Source organism: Ciconia boyciana, chromosome 10 (genome assembly GCF_034638445.1).
Source record: "Ciconia boyciana chromosome 10, ASM3463844v1, whole genome shotgun sequence".
NCBI classification, from domain to species: Eukaryota; Metazoa; Chordata; class Aves; order Ciconiiformes; family Ciconiidae; genus Ciconia; species Ciconia boyciana.
In genome coordinates, this window is record NC_132943.1 from 13,055,434 (window position 1) to 13,074,416 (window position 18,983).

Below are 18,983 nucleotides of genomic sequence, written 5' to 3' on the forward strand. Positions count from 1 at the left end.
AGGGGTGGCAGGAAAACCTGTCCTGCTCTAATCTAGTGGGAAAACTGTCTAAATGCAGCACAAATCCTCCTTCTCCCTCCAAATCCTATAAAGGTTAGAGCGGAGGAAAGCCCCATGGTATTTCCCACATCCCAAAGCTGGTAGGGATCTGCTAGCTGATGTCTGCATGGAAGCAGCTGGACATGGTAGGGCAAGGAGATATTTTGGTTCATGGCTTATCAACAGAGCTGAGGATTTCTATATCAGCAAGGTTTATTTCTGAGAGAGAGGTGTTTTGCTTTGTTTTACAGTGGCTGCATGAGCCTGAAGGATTGCATAAGCTTTCAGTGAATTTCAATCAATCCTCCTTCAGTGCAAATAAGTCATAACCCTGATTTCCCCTTTCCTCCTGTCCCCCACAGAGCCTTGCTCTCTCCTCTCACCTGGTGTTAGCTGGATTTTTGTGTGTGTGTGCTGGCAGCAGGTGAAACCAGCTCTTTCAAAACTCTTGCTACAACCTCTCTCTCCCTCTGTAAAAGTCACCAGCTAATCAGTGCTTTGGCCATTCAAACACTTTGTAATTACGTTGTAGGACTGCTGTGTGGGAAGCTATGCACTGACAGAATGTTGCATCTCTGAAGATGTAAAAGTGAAGGATAAAAGGGAAAAGCAAGACTTTTAATAGAAACATTAGTCATAGTTAAATTGCAGTGCCGTGTTGCTGCGCTGCTAGCTTCTTTGTGTCTCTAAAAATACCCTCTAGTGGCTTGGTTATTCATGCAGCATGCTGGTAGGGAAAGGAGAGTTAGGTTCTGGAGAAAACTTTGGTAGCCTTCAGCAGAGCCCCTCTGCCCCGGCACGATGGCGTGGAGGGGAAGCGCACTGCGGGGCCGATGCTCCCCAGCGGGAGGGTGTCGGTGCACAAGGGTTTCCTGGCGTCCACCTCTCATTGCTCCAGCCGTGAGCTGGCACTGGGACGGTGGTGGCACATGAAGAGAAAGGGTTGATTTCATTGTCTTCTGGACTTCTCTTGTAGCTAATGCAATGCAAGGAGGCCTCGTGCGATGCTGAGGGGTGACCACTGCTGCAAAGGCCGTCTGGTTAGTCTCTGCTTTAACATGGAGACTGTTTCTACCCGTAATATGATGCAGCACCTAAAGCAAAGCATGCTGGTGGCCTGCAGTCAGAAAGCAATTAGAAGAAAGCTTCTAGCTCTGATAGTAGTGAATCACTGGGACAGTCTGTCTAGGGGAGCTCTGTGATCGCCCTCACCAGCAGTTATTTTTAGCCCCGTCTGTCTGTGGTGCCGAGTGCCATAGACCAGACGAGGCCAGCTGATTTCTCCAGCGCCTTTCACCCAGGGTCTGACAGATCATGAGACTAGCCTGGGCTTTTTAACAGTCTGTTTCTGAAATGGCACCAGAAAGTCCTATGATACACCTTTGTGATCAAAGGACATGTATTTTTTCATTTCTGCTTTTTAAAATTTTTGATCCAGTAATTTACAGGCTCGAGCTCCTGGCTATTTCAGTTACAGATGGCTTGTGGTTTGCTTCTCACGACAGGATGAGCACAGCCCTGCAAGCCATGCTATCTCGGCTCAGGAGCCATCATTCCCATTAGGAAGGACTAAGTAGATTTGGTGAGCCAGCTGGGCCTGCTGCCACAAGGCAGTCACGTTCCTGCTCACCCTTGTGCCGGAGCCACCATCCCCCATCACCATTCTCTGACCCCCATGCAGCATCCACATAGACGCCGCGCTGAAGGATGCGGGCAGCTCAATTGCAGGTTGTAATCTGTAAAACAAGCAATGATTTTACATGCTTATTTAATCCTTTTTTTTTCCACATGCAGCTTTTCCCAGCTCCACTCCAGACTCTTTCTAGGAAGATTGTACAGTCCAGGACCAATAGTACCTTAGTTGGAGTCTTTGCCATTATCCTGGTTTTTCTATCTGCCTTTGTCAACGTGGTATGTGCATGATTTCCTTTTGACTCACTCGGTTCTGCATAGTTTTCTTATTGGTGCTCTGCAGCATCGTAACCCTTACAACCACTGGGTTTAATGCAATGCTGCCTAATGCTTACAGCATCTGAGGTCAGTTTCCTTTTGCTGTTTGGGCACAGAAAAGAAATGGGAGCCTGACAACTGCATCCCTATAGCCAATGCTATGCCTGGCTCCGATTTGTGCCCATGTTCTTTTCTGATTCTTTAAATGCTTCTGCTCCAAGTACCAAGTACCAAGCCAAGACTGAAGCATACCCCTGCGTGAAGGGCCAGCACAAGGCCGATGCGTCATATAACTCCCACAATATTGAGTGGGACTTAAGTGTTGCATAGGCTTTGTGCTGGCCTTCTGCACGGTGCTGCATCCTGCTCCGAGTGCAGAAATCATCTAACAGGGACTGTGAAGACTTTACTTTGAGTTGCACTTTTGGGACTGGGGTTGGTCTAGCTTTGCATTCAAACGCCGCTGCTGATTTCAGACTTGGAGAGAGGTGGGCTGTTCTCTAGGATCCTGCGGCTGCTGGTTTCTCACTTGTACAAATGGCTTGAAGGCTGAATGTATTTTAAAGAAACCACTTGAATATTCTCTACCTTGCATACATCTATTTCTTTTTTTTTTTTGGGGGGGGGGGAGGAAAGATGGGCCTGGGGTTAAAGCCCTGAGCTTGGAGGTAGCTACAAAGACTTCACATGGCCCTCTGCTCCTCTCAGTTATGGCCTCAGCTAGGGCAGTGCTGACTACACTGGCATGGAGAGGCTTAAACGCCTAAAAATCAGACCACTACTTGCTCTTGCCTCAGCTTCCCAATACACATAGTGGAGATTTAGGAACAATTTTATGCTCTGTTGAGGTACTTGAATGGGAGTCGCTAGCTCAGTGGCATCGACACCCCACCGCTTTCCCCCCTAGTCACCTGCAAAGAGCTGGTGTGGGTTGCTGCACACCACACAGAAATGAGAGCTTTGTTTTTCTGCATAATGTGTCATTCTTTGCATTCGTGAACTGCTTAGTGTAAAAATTAGCAAAATGGACAAACGGAGCAGCACGTGGAGGAGATCAGAATGGGCCTCTGCTGCTTCCTCAGCATAACATAGCAGATCAGCCTTTGAGCCTTGCTGCTAAAATCTTCCCTGTAGAAGTACCCACAGCAGAAGCTTTAGAGATGGCAGAGGAAAGTTATCAGCTCAGAAATTCCCATCCACAGAAACAGAGCAACACCAGGACCTTATCACAGACAGTGGGATATATTTGTATGTGTAATATCTACAGCCCCCCGCCTGTGAACCTTCAGACATGAAGTTGTACGTGAAGTTGAGCACGAAACTAGCTTTCCAGAGTGCACAGCCTGGATTTCATTAATTAATATTTGGGGGAAGAAAAAACACAGCCATTGCACATGCAATAAAACATAAGCTGGTGATTTCATTTTTGCATATTTTTCACATTGCTACAGCCATTTCCAAGGGGCTTTTTAAGTGATGCAAACTACTTTTTTTCCTTCTCTATGCTGTTGAGTTTAATACCGTCTTTTTCTTCAGTTCATGTGCAGCACTGTGGATCTTGCCAGCTGCATGGCTGCAGAATACAACATCACTCCTGACCGGGTGGACATATGCCTTATCAGCAACCTGACTTCCAACTACAGCCTGGGCACCTTGCAGGGATTCTGTGACAGTCCTTTGCCCAACTGCAACTTTCCAGAGGTATCGCTTGAAAAAAATGGGTTGCAGAGCTTGATCTGAGAAGGAGCTATAAAACCTGTGTGATAAATCTCAGTGATTCAGAGGAAAGCAAGGTTGCTCCTGACTGACGTTATAGGACTGACACAGGCTACTACGCACAAACTTAAGTGTCTGAAGTTATTATCATGAGTCCACATTAATGTTTAAGTTCCTTCAGGGCTGAATAATCAGTAGGCTTTTATAACTGTTGGATCCTGCCTGTAGCAGGAGAAATGGCCTTTCTCCATGAAGTCCTTAATAGCATGCAGAACTGCAAGTCATTTCAAAGGAGTTTGTGGGTGCTCAGTGTTACTTGAAAATCAGTTCACTGAAAATCAGTGTCTAGTCATAGATTTAACCCTTCCCTCCCTTGTTTTATGTCCTGATGAAAAACTTTGCTTATATATTCTTTCACTAGGTATAGTAGGTTCTGGCCTCAGACAGGTTAGCAGCCCTGATAGTGGTCTGCTTCAATTTGCAAATGCAAATCCTACCTCTTCAGAACAACTTGTTTAAAAAAAATAAAAATACTTCTAATGGCAAAAAAAAACCCAAATATTTTTTACACACTGGTAGAATACTTTGCCAAAAAAAAAAAAAATCATGTTTTTGCATAGCTATTCAAGACCTTTCTCTGAGTTTTTAGGTCACAGCCATTACGTGTGTTGTCTACTGGAAACTGAAAAGGAAAAAAGTCTATGTAGGGTGGGGGCAGAATTTATGTCAAGGTCATCTGGGTTTATGGGGACCTGGGACAGATTTATGACTGATACGTTATCATCCAAATGTCCAAGGTGCTGCTGAAAGGCCTGGTATCCCACTGAACCTATTTCTATTTAACCTAACACGGATATGGTCCCTGTCTGATTCAGTGAGGTTTCTGAGACCACCATTACTGTGACTTTCAACCCTGCAAAGGCTCTTAGTATGTCCGCAGAAAGACCCAGCAGCAAAATCTGGCACAATGGAGAACTAGAAATATTCTGTGCCCATCATGAGGTTGTCAGGAGTGCTGATTCCGGACAGAGAGGGATTTTAAGCAATGAGGAACAACTATTTTGCATGCTGAGGATGCTATGGCACCCTTGAGCCAGGTCCTGCCGGTCAGTGGGCTAAGAAGTGAGGAGTCCCTCCCCAGTGCTCTGCAGGGGAGATGGTGGATCTGGTACAGGCATTGTCTGTTGCTCCCCGTGTGCTTTCAGGAGATGGTGGGATCCTACCCCTCAGCCACAGGGAACTTACAGAAACTGAAGAGTCAAGTTACAAGCTGTACAAGTTATTTTCTCTAATTTAATATATTAGCGATTAACTACTAATAAATGAGCTCAGAACATAAGCATATTTCTACTTCAACTAGGGCTTGCTTTTAACTGAAAGGATGGATTGCCTCAGGCATCTGATACAGTTTTTTTGCCAGAAATAGGCCTGTCCAGACAGAGTAGAAGCTTAAATCTTCACAGATTTGACAGCAGGAAGGTGATGAGCTGGATAACATGCCTGTCTTCATTTTACATCCATGCTAGCTTTCCCAGGAGCCATAAATGGCACCTGCAGTGTGCAATCACATTTGAAAACACTGGCATGCTAAACATTCAGCTCTCAGAGTGGGAGAAGTTGCTGCCCCACCCAGGTGTGGCAGAGGGCTCCACTACCACACACGCGCACGCTTCTGCAACTGCTGGCAGAAAAAATGATCATCGTGTTGGGCATTGGTAGAAGTTTGCCCAGCCTGTATCTTGCCGATGGATTCAGTGTGTCACATCAGCAGGGGCAATACTTTCCAACTGGCCTCAAGTGGGTATCTGTCCTGGGGGTGTGAATTGCTAATACCCTCGGTCCTGTATATCGTGCAGATATGTGAATTCAAGTCCAGAAGTATTCCAGCATAACTGGCTGATGCTTTCTGCTAATTCAGTAACTGTGGCCAGGGCAAACCTACATCACAACCTTGGGTATACAGCTGTGAGCCCTATGCCTCTCGAGTGTAAAGCAAATAACGCCTGATGAAGAATGCAAGAGTTTTCCTCTCCATCGGTTCAGTTTTAACACTTAAATCTCCTGTAACGTGGGAGAATCCCACAGGCAGCCTCAGGTTTCCGTGTTCAGTCAGCTCAATTACATAACTCCCAATCCTTTTCTATCCCTCTATTTAGTTTCCTTTGTTTTCAGTTTTGATTTATCCAGCTGACATTCATCTCTCTCCTGTTTTTTTTCCCCTTTTTGTCTTTATACAGTACTTTACCTACAGTGTCTTATTGAGTCTCCTGGCCTGCTCTGTGTTCCTTCAGATCAGCTGTATTGGAAAACTGATCCTTATGTTAATCATTGAATTTATATATGTTCTCATTGTGGAAGTGCCAGGGGTCAACCTTTTTGACAATGCAGATCTCCTGGTTACAGCTAACACCTAGTAAGTGCCTTTCACTTCTGAAATCTTCACCTGATTTCTTTCACCCAATGATTTCAGTGTGGCATTAGGTGGACGGGAGCTCCGAGGCTGTGGTGCAAGCAAGGGAAGCGTATGATACCAGAGAAGGCATGGCTGTAAACTAAAGGCTTTGTCAGTGCTGCTCTCCACCTCTGAAGAGTAGGAGAACACAGTTCCCTTTAAGATCTTTTTAATATGGAACTTGACTAATGAACTATCTATTAATAACAAAATATAAGTGGAATCAGAGTGGATCTGTATTTCTTTTTCTTCCAGAAATGGGGAGCTGTAGTTAGTCATTCTCACTTCTTCTGGTATTACACTCCCAATATAGAAATGTCTTTTCTCAAAAAAAGAGAAAAAAAACCTCCAACAAACTTGAGCTGGCTCAGGGATGTGATAACGAACCACAGAGGTGTTCAGACATCTGGTATATCAAACCCACGTTGGGGTGGTGGAATGGTGGTGTTTGATGTTTGGCTAGTGATCTCCTGACAGTTGCTGTTGGACACGTGTCTGCATTTGAAAAGCCAGTATCACAGCTGGTCTCAGCACAATTCCCAGCAGAAGGGCCTGGGCTAAGTGGGAGTAGGCAGTTGCCCTTTTACTTACAAAAGGTAGTTCGTCATCACCAGGTCACACATTAATTGTGGTGGCAAGCTCTTTCCACTGACATGGTTACCCCTCTCCTGAAGGTCACGCCAGGGAGGGGAATCTGGCACATCCGCAAACCCGCCCTCCTCCACAAGTTTCATTTCTCACTGGGAGTTGCATTGCTGTGTTAACTACTTGTTTTGATGATTTCCCTCTGTAGGCAACAATTGTACTTGAATGTGAGTCAATAAAATCATGGTGTTGTCTAAAGGTGAACACGATGCTAGGATGTATAACAAGGAGAGTTGCCTGTAAGACTTGAGAAGTAGACCATTGCTCTGCTCAGGAGTGGGAAGGCCTAACCTGGAATATGTTTTCCAGTTTGGGGCAGGAAGGCAGTTCACGATAGTGGAGAGTCCAGAGCAGCAAAGAACAATCAGAGATCTAGAAAGCACCAATTCAGGTGAAACATTTGTCAAGGATCATAGCTGTGGTTGCTCCTGTCTTGGACAGGAGGGTGGTTGAGAAGATTCCCATGGTTCTTCCCAGTGCTATCTTGTAGGTTATGAAATAGCTTGTGTAGTTGCTCAGATTTCTTGATGGTCATTAACCCCTTCAAGCCAGATGCACCTGGTTACTTCTGTCCTTCACATAAAAATTCCATGGTTTTAGCATTCCTGTGTGCCCAGTAATAATTAATGGAGGTATGGCTTTTACTGCCATTGGCAGTAAGCACTTAAATTATTTTGTTAACTCAAGCGAATGAAATTATGTAGGAAAGCCCATGGAGCTTTCTGTGGAGGTATGGGGAAAATGAGGTTTCCTTCCTTTTTTTGCAGATGTTATGTATTCCAACAGCAGAAGCTATTTAACATTTTCTAACACAATTAGAGAAATAAAAGCATTTTATATCCCAAATATCATTTCATTCTTGTAAGTCAAGCACTAAGCGAAATTACAGCACTTAAAAGTATAATTTACGTCACTTCACAATCAAAATGTCAGTAATAAAATGGAGCAGGTTAGCATGTTTTCCCAGAAATAGCTTTCCATGATGCTATATTATCTCTAACTAAATGTACTTGTTTTGTCTCGGGAGCTCCATGGACAGCTATTTATTGTCCCAATGTCTGGCAGTCCATTTGTGTGTTGTGGGAAATGGGAGCTCAGCATGTAGCACACAGTTCAGAGATGTACCTTATTGTCCAGCTGATATTAAAAAAAAACCAACATGACCTCATACTACTTTAATTGGGTGCCGGTTGTAGGTACATAATTACTGTCTGCTCTGCAGCCATTGTGGTACTCTGACTAATTAGAAGTGATGCAGATGTCACTTCACACTTCTGTGTACAAACCAACCCAGCATGCAAGCAACTGAAAGGCTGATTATAGCACGTTGGGAGTTGCTAGACTTGGCTGCAGCAACACACCAGCGTGGTGACACATGAAGTATAACTGGATGCACAGAGCTACTGCCATATTACCTCTTCCTTATGCAGAAGATAAAACTAAATGCATTGGTTTTAAAGATGTGGTGGACCAGTGTGATCTTCTAAGTTGAGTTCCTGCATAGTGGAGCCCAAAGAGCTTTGCCCGGTGATTTATTCATCAAGCCCATCATTTCTGTTCGAGCTGTGGTTTGTGATTTAGAGGGCTGTCTGTCCTTGGCATCCTGGGAGAAGGGAGATGCTCCTGTCCTATGGGAGCTGTCCCCAAAATCAACCACCTTTCCTGCTAAAAATGTGCACTTAACTTGAGCGGAGTGTGTTTAGCAAGCTTCTCTCTGTGTTACCTTCCAGTAATTAAAGAGCCATCTGCTACTGTAAATGGGTGTCCCATGGGGGAGCAACCTACCAATGTAACGCCATTATTGCTTGCGTTGGGCATTTTCACTTATCCAAAGCATTATTGTAAATACTGGGTTTGCTGCATTTCATAGTCTCTGCTGAAGATTTTAGAGCAAGCCTAACACCCACAGTGAGCTGCAGCCCCAGTACAGAGGGTCAGATCTGCCATGCTCCCACATAAGACAGAGTGATAATGGGGGGCAGTCGGTCATCCTTGGCCAGGTAGTGATTTAGGGGAGTAGGGGGATCATGCTGCATGTGGGAAGTGTCTCCAACTCCAACTAGATCCAGTCTTTAGTGTGGGAGTCACTGTCCCCAGGGTTCCCAAACTGGGTCCACGTCCAAGCAGACATGTTCAGTGCTGGAGCTGGTCAAGAGGCTGTGCAATAGATCATGTGCAACAGTGGGTTGCAGAATCCGTGTCAGAAGAAATTCCATGCTCAGAACTGCAAAAAATGTCTCAGAACAAACAAGGTTAGAGTCACTATGCTTTTATTTTTTAAATTTTATGCCCAGTTAGCCTCCCTTGGCTATTTCAATTTTGATTATTTGTATCTCTGATTCCGTAGCGAGAGGTTCCCCCCAGCCCCAGAAAACTGTGGCCTGAAGCTCTCGAGACAGCTGTGAGATTCTCAGGCTAAAGATGTATCACATTAGTAGATGCAAAGCTGTAATTGCATCAATGACACTACAGTAATTTTACCACTGATCTCTTTCTTTCCATTTAAATAGTGTTTTAAAAGATCCACATACATGGTTCTCAGCCACCTAATATTCCACCCACACTTGAGAAGAAACCCAGCAGCGTTAAGCAATCAATCAGGCAGGAACTCAGACAGCTACTACCTACCAGAAAGCTCCTTTCCATCCTTTCACTGTGAGAAAAGCACACCCTCCATCTTCTTCAGCAGCTCTGCTTCATACAATACTTTGCAGTATTGTGAATAGTAATAGCAATCCGCATAAGGGTTTTCTGTAGTGCACTCGTGTGCCGTACCCATAGCTAGGCACAGCACTGGAGATGAGCAACTTGCAGAAGGAGTAGTGCTAGAGTTAAAGGAATTAAACACATTTCCATGCTACAATAATTGGGGAAGAGAGGAGCTATCCCTCACAAGATATTAGCCTAAGCTTCCTTCTTTAGATCAAATTTTCCAGCCCGACCTAATGAAGTAGTGACGGATGCACAAGCATTTGCTAAGCATCCCACGCTGACATTAAAATCCCAAATGATTCTCTGACTCTTAATGCTTCTTAGATGTTTTAACCACATTAACCGTGTTGCACCATCACTCTGGATTTTTGAGTGTAGCTCAGACGACCTCCCCCCCAATCTTTTTGTAGTTTTCCGCTTTAAAAGGGCTATAGCCCCACACAGTGTTAGAGGTGCCACATTGCAGAGGTGCTGTTGAATGAGGTGCAGAAAGACAACTGCTGGAGGGAGCCAAACACTCTACTAACTTTGTGTTTGTGGTTTTTTTTCAGCATGTCTGTAAATGCAACGTTACCATGGTGAGTCACTTCGGCATGAAATATTGTTATGGGGTTTTGTTGGTAGGCATTTTCTGTTCACAAGGTGCAATATCAGCATGTTGACTCACCAGCAGTGTCTGGTATTTGACTACACATTGCTGTGAGCTGCTGCAAATGCCCTAAGTGGACTGAGTATTGCCCTTCTGTATGTATAGCTACGCTCAGAGCATCCTCTTTCCTGTGGGACCTATGTCGACTTGCTTTTTAGAGCATCTCGTAGAGCTTACTTGCAATTACAAGTCAAAGGTTTTATCAAAATAATATTTTCATACTGTAAAACTCTATGTTTCAGATCAAACAGGTTTTATTTACTTGCTTGTCAGAAGGGATGGGACTGTGTCATAGTGCTCTTTTCAGCTTATAGAATACTTACAAAACAAAGGCCGTTAAGAAGTTACTAATTAGAGAAGCAGTAAGTGTAGAACAGTTCCAGAGTTAGGAGGCTGGGGAAGCCAGTGCAGGAGACACAGTGAATACGGTCTGAAGAACTGTCAGCATTTCAGTTTTGCCAAGCATAGTGGTGGCTGAGCATATAAAGCCATTCTCTAAAAAATGGCTTTTATATTGATGTTAACCCTTTTTAAGAAGTTGGATTAAATTTCCAATTTCAAAGTCCTGCTTTAGAAACCAGCACCTATGAGCCAAAGTCCTCAGCTTTTTGCAGGTATTGTTTGTCCCTTTACCAACACATGCTTTGAGGGGAAAGAAAAAAGCCATTTTCTTCAGAGGTTGGTTAGCCTTAAAGTGGGAACTGCAGAGCGTGGCTAAGCTGTGTTCCTCCATGCTGAGACTAACTGGGAAATTCTGCTCTTCCGTTGGCTGCAGCTCTCCAGCGATGACACGAGTCGCACTGAAGATTGTGACCCCTGTCATCATTACCGTCTTTGTCCTGGCACTGTACTTGCACGCCCAGCAAGTGGAATCCACGGCAAGGCTTGATTTCCTCTGGAAACTCCAGGTTAGTGGGTGTTTGCTGTGTTGGAGGAATACACATAGTCATTGGCATTAATGTAAAACTACTGAGCTATTCACTATTGAGTTGAGAAGTGTTATAGAGTGCCTTTGAATTTAATCTGGATCTGGCATATAACTGGGCATACTAGTAATGCTCTGCTCTTTTTGGTACTTTGCATACTCAGTGCTTCTTATCCTGGTGATTTACTTTAACCCCTTGTTTCCTTGTAAATGCACTTTGGATGGTCCCACAGTAAAGGGTTACAGATCTGAAGATCGAGGTTAATGAATTTGGGCAACTGAGCCTGTCACTGTTGCAGGAACCTGTAATCTAACATGATTTGTAAATATAAGAAGCCCATGTTCACTGCTGAATTGTTTCCCAGGGTTCAGTGAGCTTCAGTTCAGGGGTGTGAAAGATTCACATTTGCATTTTCATTCACTTTCTTGTTAAGCAGTCGGAACTGGCTTGATATCCAGACTTCCTTAGCCCCTAGGCTGCAGTACTGGATAACCAACACACTACGGATAATGCCACACTGTGCTCCTGTCCCTGGGTTCAGGGTTAATGTTTTCACTACTTGTGCCCACAACTCACGTTGGGGCATTGTATGTGATTCTCAAGCAAGCAGGAGAGGTCTCAGCTCTGCCTCATAGCTGAGCTGTGTTCGTCCACGCCAAGGCCCAAATGTGCCAGGAAAGTCTTTCCTTTTTTTGGCTCCAGCTCTCCAGCAATGACAAAAGTCATTGGAAAAAAAGATCTGAAGAATACTCATTTCAAAAGGCTGTACGTTTTGCCTGGTGCCTCTGCTGAAGCGGAGGGTGCTGTACACCGGACAGCTCTTCGGGGCTCCTGTAAGCTGAACCGCTCTGTGCAACCCCCTGTCTCAGCTGCGCCTTCCCCAGGCCTTGCCTGACCCTGTTTTTTCCTTTGCTCAGAAATATTCAAAATGGCAAAAAGTAAAACAAGGGGGGGAAAATACTGCTGCCATCAGGTAATGAGGGAGAGAGAGGTGATCAGTACACACACCTCTGTACCTTTACCTACAAACCAGAAGCAATGAATTGAGGTAATGCTGGTACTATGCAAGTCTGCAAAGAGAAATCAAATCTGGTTCTGAAGCTGATTAATCTAGTGAACTCTAAATGCTTGTTTTATTTTAGTCACCTAGGCCTAGGTACATCCTAGGTGTCCTAGGTACCTCCTAGGTACGTCCTTCCTGAAGCTCTGGTTCCATCTGAACATTAAACCCAAATCCACACCCATTAGCGCAGAAACAAGACAACCCATCCTCCTCATGTTTCCCTTTGCCCGGACATACCCTGACTACCACAGGAGACACGGGCTTTACAAGCTGGTGAAAAGTCCTCTCCAGAGTGTTGGACGGGCCTGTTTCATGGGCTCCATGGTAACTGTACTTCATGACCATCATTGCACCTCAGCAAACCTTGTGGAAAAGGAGGGTCCTTTTATTTAGCTGCATGAGCGTTTGGGGGGTACAGGGAGAAGATTATAATTCAATGCCACTCATGCACTCCTCAGACTTTAGCAATGGTGAGCTGTCTTTGTTCTCCTGAAACCTGTTGTGCTTGACTGGGAAAGCCAAATGTGTGTTTTTGTGGATGGTGGGATGGCGGTGGAGTTCCCCAAAAAGACCAGACCTTGTCCAGATTACCCAATTCAGGGCCCAGAAATATAACAACATTGGATTTTGGTGTTATTCTGTGCCTGCTTTTACATCCACATATGCACACAAAGAGACAGACCATCTTCCACTGCAAAACACGTTTCTGCGTCTCTCTGGTTCTGCCCTCCTTTGCAGTTTCCCCCTTTCTTCTGTTTCTTTCCTCCCTGCAAGTTCATTTTCAGCTTTTTTTCCCTCCCTAGAGCCGTTACCAAAAGAGTAAGCACATCACTGTCTCTCTCCCTCCTAAACTAGGCCACTGAAGAGAAAGAAGAAATGGAGGAGCTGCAGGCCTATAACAGACGCCTCCTCCACAACATTTTGCCAAAGGACGTGGCAGCCCATTTCTTGGCTCAGGAGCGGCGAAATGATGAACTGTACTACCAGTCCTGTGAGTGCGTGGCTGTCATGTTCGCCTCCATAAGCAACTTCTCAGAGTTTTACGTGGAGCTGGAGGCCAACAACGAAGGGGTGGAGTGTCTGAGACTGCTCAATGAGATCATTGCTGATTTTGATGAAGTAAGTCGCAGAAAATCTGAGTGAACTGAATCAATGAGTTTAGTTGGGCTTTGCTGAGCTCCTGAAGGAAGGTGGCTTATTGAATCCTTGTGCCGTGGTTCATTTCTCCTCACTCTAGAAGTCTTTAATTCTCTTTTTTTTCCACATTAAAATACCTTCTATTCCCTTGTTGCTCCTCCGAATATCTAATCCCCTTTCTTCCTATACTTTGAGTAGTAGAGGCTCTGTCCAGTGCTTTGTAGTGCTTCTACCAAGGGAGGACACATGGCAAGGACATTACCAGAATGTATGTGTTTGTCAAGATTTATTTGTTTCTTTTGCTCTTCTGAAACAGATAATAAGTGAAGACCAATTTCGGCAGCTGGAGAAGATCAAAACCATCGGCAGTACATACATGGCTGCATCAGGCCTCAACGATTCCACTTACGACAAGGAAGGGAAGACACATATCAAAGCTCTGGCTGATTTTGCCATGAGGTTAATGGACCAAATGAAATACATCAATGAACATTCATTCAACAACTTCCAGATGAAGATAGGTAACGTCACTGTGTTTACAGGGTTAAGTATAGGTAGAGGTCATTCTGAGCTGGGGATTTTATGGAGAGTAAAAAGCGTAGATGGTACCTTAGCTGTACAGTGATGTTAATTGTCTTGTGCCTGGTGACCACTTTGGCCTCTCTGAAACATCAAAGCAGTTTTGTTAGGGTAGCAGCATTATTACTGCAGCTCCCTGGAGAATTAGAAGCAGTTGGGCAACCGAGCTTGGCGCAGAGAAGGTCCTACCACAGCATACTTTCACATGGTGGTTGAGCTTGGGCTCATTTTGCCTGTGATGTGCTCCCTGCCCACACCCCCTGTGGTCCCCGTCTCTGCCATTCTTGGACATTAAATTGTCTTTCAAGTCAGAGAATAAAAAGAGACAGAAAAAGGAGAAGAAATGTGAGGATGTCGTTTGGTATTTGTTCTGGAAGGCCACCAGGCTGCTGTCTTGCAGGCGCTCAGCATTGCAGCAGCTGTGTGCTGACTTCCAAGTGAGCAGTTTGCTTGGCAGCTGGATGGCAAATAAACCTTATCCTGTTATCTGGTACTGGAAAGTAGCCCTGGATTGAGCAGATCCAGCCTGTGCTGCCAGTCAGACAGGCATAATGGATCAAAGAAGCCAGCTTTTCTTCAAAAGTTTCTTTCCCCACAGTTTGGCTGTTGCTTTACATGTCAGAGTAAAGCACAGCTAGAACCAGTGAACAACTTCAGGATGGTTTTTTTTGTCTGAAAAGTAACTTGCCTCAAGCTTCATGTGGTTCACACGTGATGGCTCTGAGCATTGCGGGATTTCTCCTCTCCCTTCCAGGCCTCAATATTGGTCCTGTCGTAGCTGGGGTGATAGGAGCACGCAAACCCCAGTATGACATATGGGGCAACACGGTGAATGTAGCCAGCCGAATGGACAGTACAGGTGTGCCTGACAGGATTCAGGTAAGGAATTCACTGGAAAACTCACATTGCCAGCCCTGTGTCACTTACAGCTTTTGAAACGTAATTAGTATTGGAATTTTGGTTTCATTTTATTCCTTTATGCCATACATTTACTTACACAGTACTGAAAGAAAAGCCAACTGGGGAGTGCTGATGGTACCATCAAGTTTTGCCTTATAATCTTGACCAACTTTGCAGCCTTTGGTCAAAAAAACTTGCAGTTTAGTTCTGGGTGGAAGCGTTGAGCTGAGTTTCCTTCCCCGAGTGCTTCATTGGCATTATGAGCACAGTCCTGCTGTGATGCTTACTCACTCATGCCGCCGGCTTTGCTGTTTGGCTACGTGCAACTGTAGGTTGTTTTATTTTCCAAGGGCTTGATTCAGATACATATGTCTGTAAATCACTTCTCTGTTCACAATGCCATATGTGTTGTGAGGCTAGCAAGGATCGAGGCATCAGTGGGATGGGGATACATAACTAGAGAAAGAGGATGGTTTAAGGGGTTAATGGAAACTGTCTTGTGATCAAACATCTCCTTGGCCTTCAGACAGTGACCTTTCCAGCGATTCAATTCCACTGTCCTGCTTATGCTGAGCCAATGTCCACAGTAACACATTGTCATTCCTTGGGAAAGTACTGAAGGGATATAAAAATAGTTAGAGTATCTGATGTAAAACCCAAGAGGGGAAGCCATGCTGTTTCTTTCCAATTAAGCTGTCAGTTAACTGGATCAATATTTATCCAACACCCTTTAAGCTTTCCTATGAGATAGATAGTCTGTGAACTTTTTTCGTTCTAGTTAAGCAAATCAGCACAGCAATGTTACAGCAATAGGAAGCCAGAAATGGAAATATTTAAAGCCACCTGAAAAAAGGGGGAGAAAATACATTGTAATAAATAAATGTCTCCGGAAATCTGGTCTAAAGACTAATAACTTCTGTTATTCTGCAGCACAAGTCATTATTTTTTGAAAGGCGTCTGCAGAGAGAATTTGGATGCCGGTTAGAGTATTCCATTCGTTCGGCCTTTCTCATTGCCCGCTGCCTTCTCCTTCATAGAAGGAAACCCCTGACTGACTCCTCCTAAATTGTACATCCACGGTGTAATTTCTAAGTAATGTTTGAGGACTTTTAAAATAGGTTTAATCTGTTTTCCTGCTACCACTCCAGTGATATAATGAATGCATCTGAGCAGACTGAACTGCCAGGTGCGTTTTTAAAAATGTGACTCATTTGTTTCTTTTTATCCTGTGACCTCCTTGAAAAATGTGGTTTTCCCCCAGTTGCGTGCTGTGTGTGATTTCTGTAGTTTCTCAAGGTTGTGTTTGTTCTGCAACTTGTGCCAAACTTTTAGTTAGTGATCAATATGCAAAAGTCGACTGACTGACTTAGAAACAAAATAGTTGAGCCTACTTTAATTTTGTCCGTGGATTACTCCAAAAGCAAATGAAAAGACTGTATAGAAGGCATGACAAGCATCTGCTGACTTTTGTTTATTCTGCAGGTAACCACAGACATGTACCAGGTTTTAGCAGCCAACAACTATCAGCTGGAATATCGAGGGGTCATTAAGGTCAAAGGCAAAGGAGAAATGACCACCTACTTTCTAAATGAAGGGCCTCCAATTAGTTAGCACTGATTGCAGCGTCACTCGAAGATGGAATTTGCATTACACAAGATTGTGAATCGGAGAAGAATCACTTTTTGGCAGTGAAGCTGAAAACGCAGCGCAGTTGAAATTTCACACCGTGACTCTAGAGCTGGTATCAGCAAGCTCTTTGGCCACCCATCATGAAAGGCAATCGAAAGAAACCACCTTGGAGTTGTTCCTGGCTGAGTGCTAAGTCGACCAAAGATGTGTACTACAGAGTTCACAGATAAGACATGAATTTGGAATTTTGAAAAAAGGCTGCTATCACAGGATGATATAAGAAGCTATTTAAGTATTTATTGACGCAACACAACATTTACTTGGTTGAAGGAATGTATGATTCACTACAAAGCATTATTTTGGAATGGATTTGCACTCCCATAATGTTTCCATCCCATACTGCCAGCTATTTGAAGTGTACCACTGTGCTTTTATTAGCTGTTTTGAATGGGCTTTCAAAATTGACACCCACTGTTGCAGCACACAAAAAGGCCTTTTAGAAGGGCATCGGTAATGTTTTAGTGTGAAAAGACATTATAGCCCTGGCCCCCTCTTTTCCCTTCTACATGGCTAAATGACTGCTCTTCTGAGTGGGGCTGGCGCATCTGAGGAAGGGGAAGAGCGAGATAAAGAAAGATGGCTCTACAACCATATTTATTAAAAAGTCTTCTGTGCTCTTCTTTGGTATATATCAGTTTACATGGGAAAGACTAGATGTAAACAAGAGACACTTTGTGGGGGGAACTCCCCTGAAATTTGTTGTGGTTTTTTTTGTATTTTTTATTTTGTAATATTGAAAACATGGAGATCTAACAGATATACCAAATTCTATATTTTGTAAATTATATATAAATTAGAAGGCAGGCTGTCCACACCAAGGTGTGGTGGGAGGTGTATATAACCTGTAGACTTTTGTGTAACTTTTTTGTGCATAATACTCTGACTACAGACTTGGCAGTTTTCAGATTATCACTATACAATCAACCAACAACAAACAAAGTGTGAGTTTCCAGGCTGAATCAGATGCATTTTAAAATGAAAATCCAGAAAAATCTACAACCCCAAAGAAGAGGAAAAAACAAAGCGCGGTAGTCACACAGTTGTTCCATGCAGCATTCAAGCGGAGGGTGGCGTCTTAACAAGTGGAAACAGGACCTTTGAGTTTTAGCTACTGAGACAGTATCAGTCAAACATGTCAAAAAGAGCTCTAAGCAAATCTTCTAACTAACTCTAACAGGAGCTCTTATAAGAAGAGGAAAAAAAAAAAGCTCATTTGAACTTTTCTTTTAAAGAAATCATTTTTCATAGGTGGTCTTAACAGAATCCTGCTGATATGAGAGTTGTCTGATATTGTAACTGCCATTTAACATTACAAGGAACTATGTACTGCAGCATCGACTTGACTTTCCTGTAGTAGGCACTTATTTAAACTGAGTCACAGATTTTCAATTTTCAGGAATTAGGTGATCTCCAAAAAAAAGGTTATGATGGCAAGTGTGTATATGAGGTGGGTGACCTTCAAATACAGTGCCATTGATACAGTGTTGGACATCTTTATCACTAGTGGGGGGTTTATGAATAGTTCACTGTTATCATTTATGTACCTTTTTTAACTATTAAAGAAAAATCCCTTGATATTTTATTAAAAAAAAGAATTTAAAAAAAAAGCTATATTTTTTTATATTCTATGAGGGGAGAGTTTTGATATTGAATTTGGCTAGCACTAAAAATGACTCCAATCTTTTGACATTTAATAAAGTTCTTTTCCACTCTTCTCAGGGCAGAATTATTGTAGTACTAACAGCTTAATGATTGCACTATGGTGGTGGTGATTTATTTTTTCCTACTCAACAATGAGAATAACTGAAAATCCATGGGCCTGTCTTAATTAATTTGCTGTATTGCTAAGCATAACCCGAGCATTAAGCCATTTAAACTTGAGCTTAAATGGCATCGCCCCTTTCTTTCTCCCTTCCACTAGGAAACATCTCTGAAAAGTATAGTATATTGACTTCTGTAAAACTGCCAAGTCTGCCCTTGTACTATACTTTCGCTCCTTTACATCTTTCCTGGTTTGCAAAATACTTAAGTTGCATCACGCTCTTATGCCCTTCTCCCCCCCTCCACCTTCCATCCCTTTTACCCCCTCACTGAGTTTCATTACCTTCATGCCATACACTCGGTTTTAGGTTTGCTTTCTGCTTTACAAAAGTCTGCAGTCTTCTTAACTTTTGATTCATCTTATGAAGTTGTGTTGTCAATGAAATTTCAAGTCCCCAGTATCTCTAGCTGTGATTGTTGACAGTGTGTCATGATCATTTCAAGGGGTATTCACACACTCTTTACTCTGGATCTTGCAAAAATGGATACAGTTATGATTTCCCATGGAAATTGAAATCTATTTAAGTAATTTAACTATATTAAACACTGTTTCACTGGTGAAGTGTCTCTGTTTTATTTTAGCTGCATCTGGCTAGCGAAGAGATCAGATGTAAGTTGTGTAGGAGATAGATACTGAATCTGCGAACAGAAACATCCAGTTCTTGACTAGCATGGCCCGTTGGGCCACACCGGTACTACGCAATA

The 18,983-nt window shown here is 43.5% G+C and overlaps 1 protein-coding gene across 1 annotated transcript in view; it reads left to right on the plus strand.

The window, feature by feature from the left end:
• Positions 1–17,920, plus strand: part of ADCY5 (adenylate cyclase 5) — a 220,975-nt gene extending 203,055 nt beyond the window's left edge. The window contains exons 13-21 of the mRNA XM_072875014.1: positions 1,834–1,950; positions 3,526–3,690; positions 5,943–6,118; positions 10,066–10,092; positions 10,939–11,071; positions 13,008–13,271; positions 13,606–13,810; positions 14,623–14,747; positions 16,251–17,920. Of these exons, the coding sequence (XP_072731115.1) occupies positions 1,834–1,950; positions 3,526–3,690; positions 5,943–6,118; positions 10,066–10,092; positions 10,939–11,071; positions 13,008–13,271; positions 13,606–13,810; positions 14,623–14,747; positions 16,251–16,379 (1,341 nt within the window). The 3' untranslated portion in view covers positions 16,380–17,920. The remainder of the gene's footprint in view (positions 1–1,833; positions 1,951–3,525; positions 3,691–5,942; positions 6,119–10,065; positions 10,093–10,938; positions 11,072–13,007; positions 13,272–13,605; positions 13,811–14,622; positions 14,748–16,250) is intronic.
• The last annotated feature ends 1,063 nt before the right edge of the window (positions 17,921–18,983 follow it).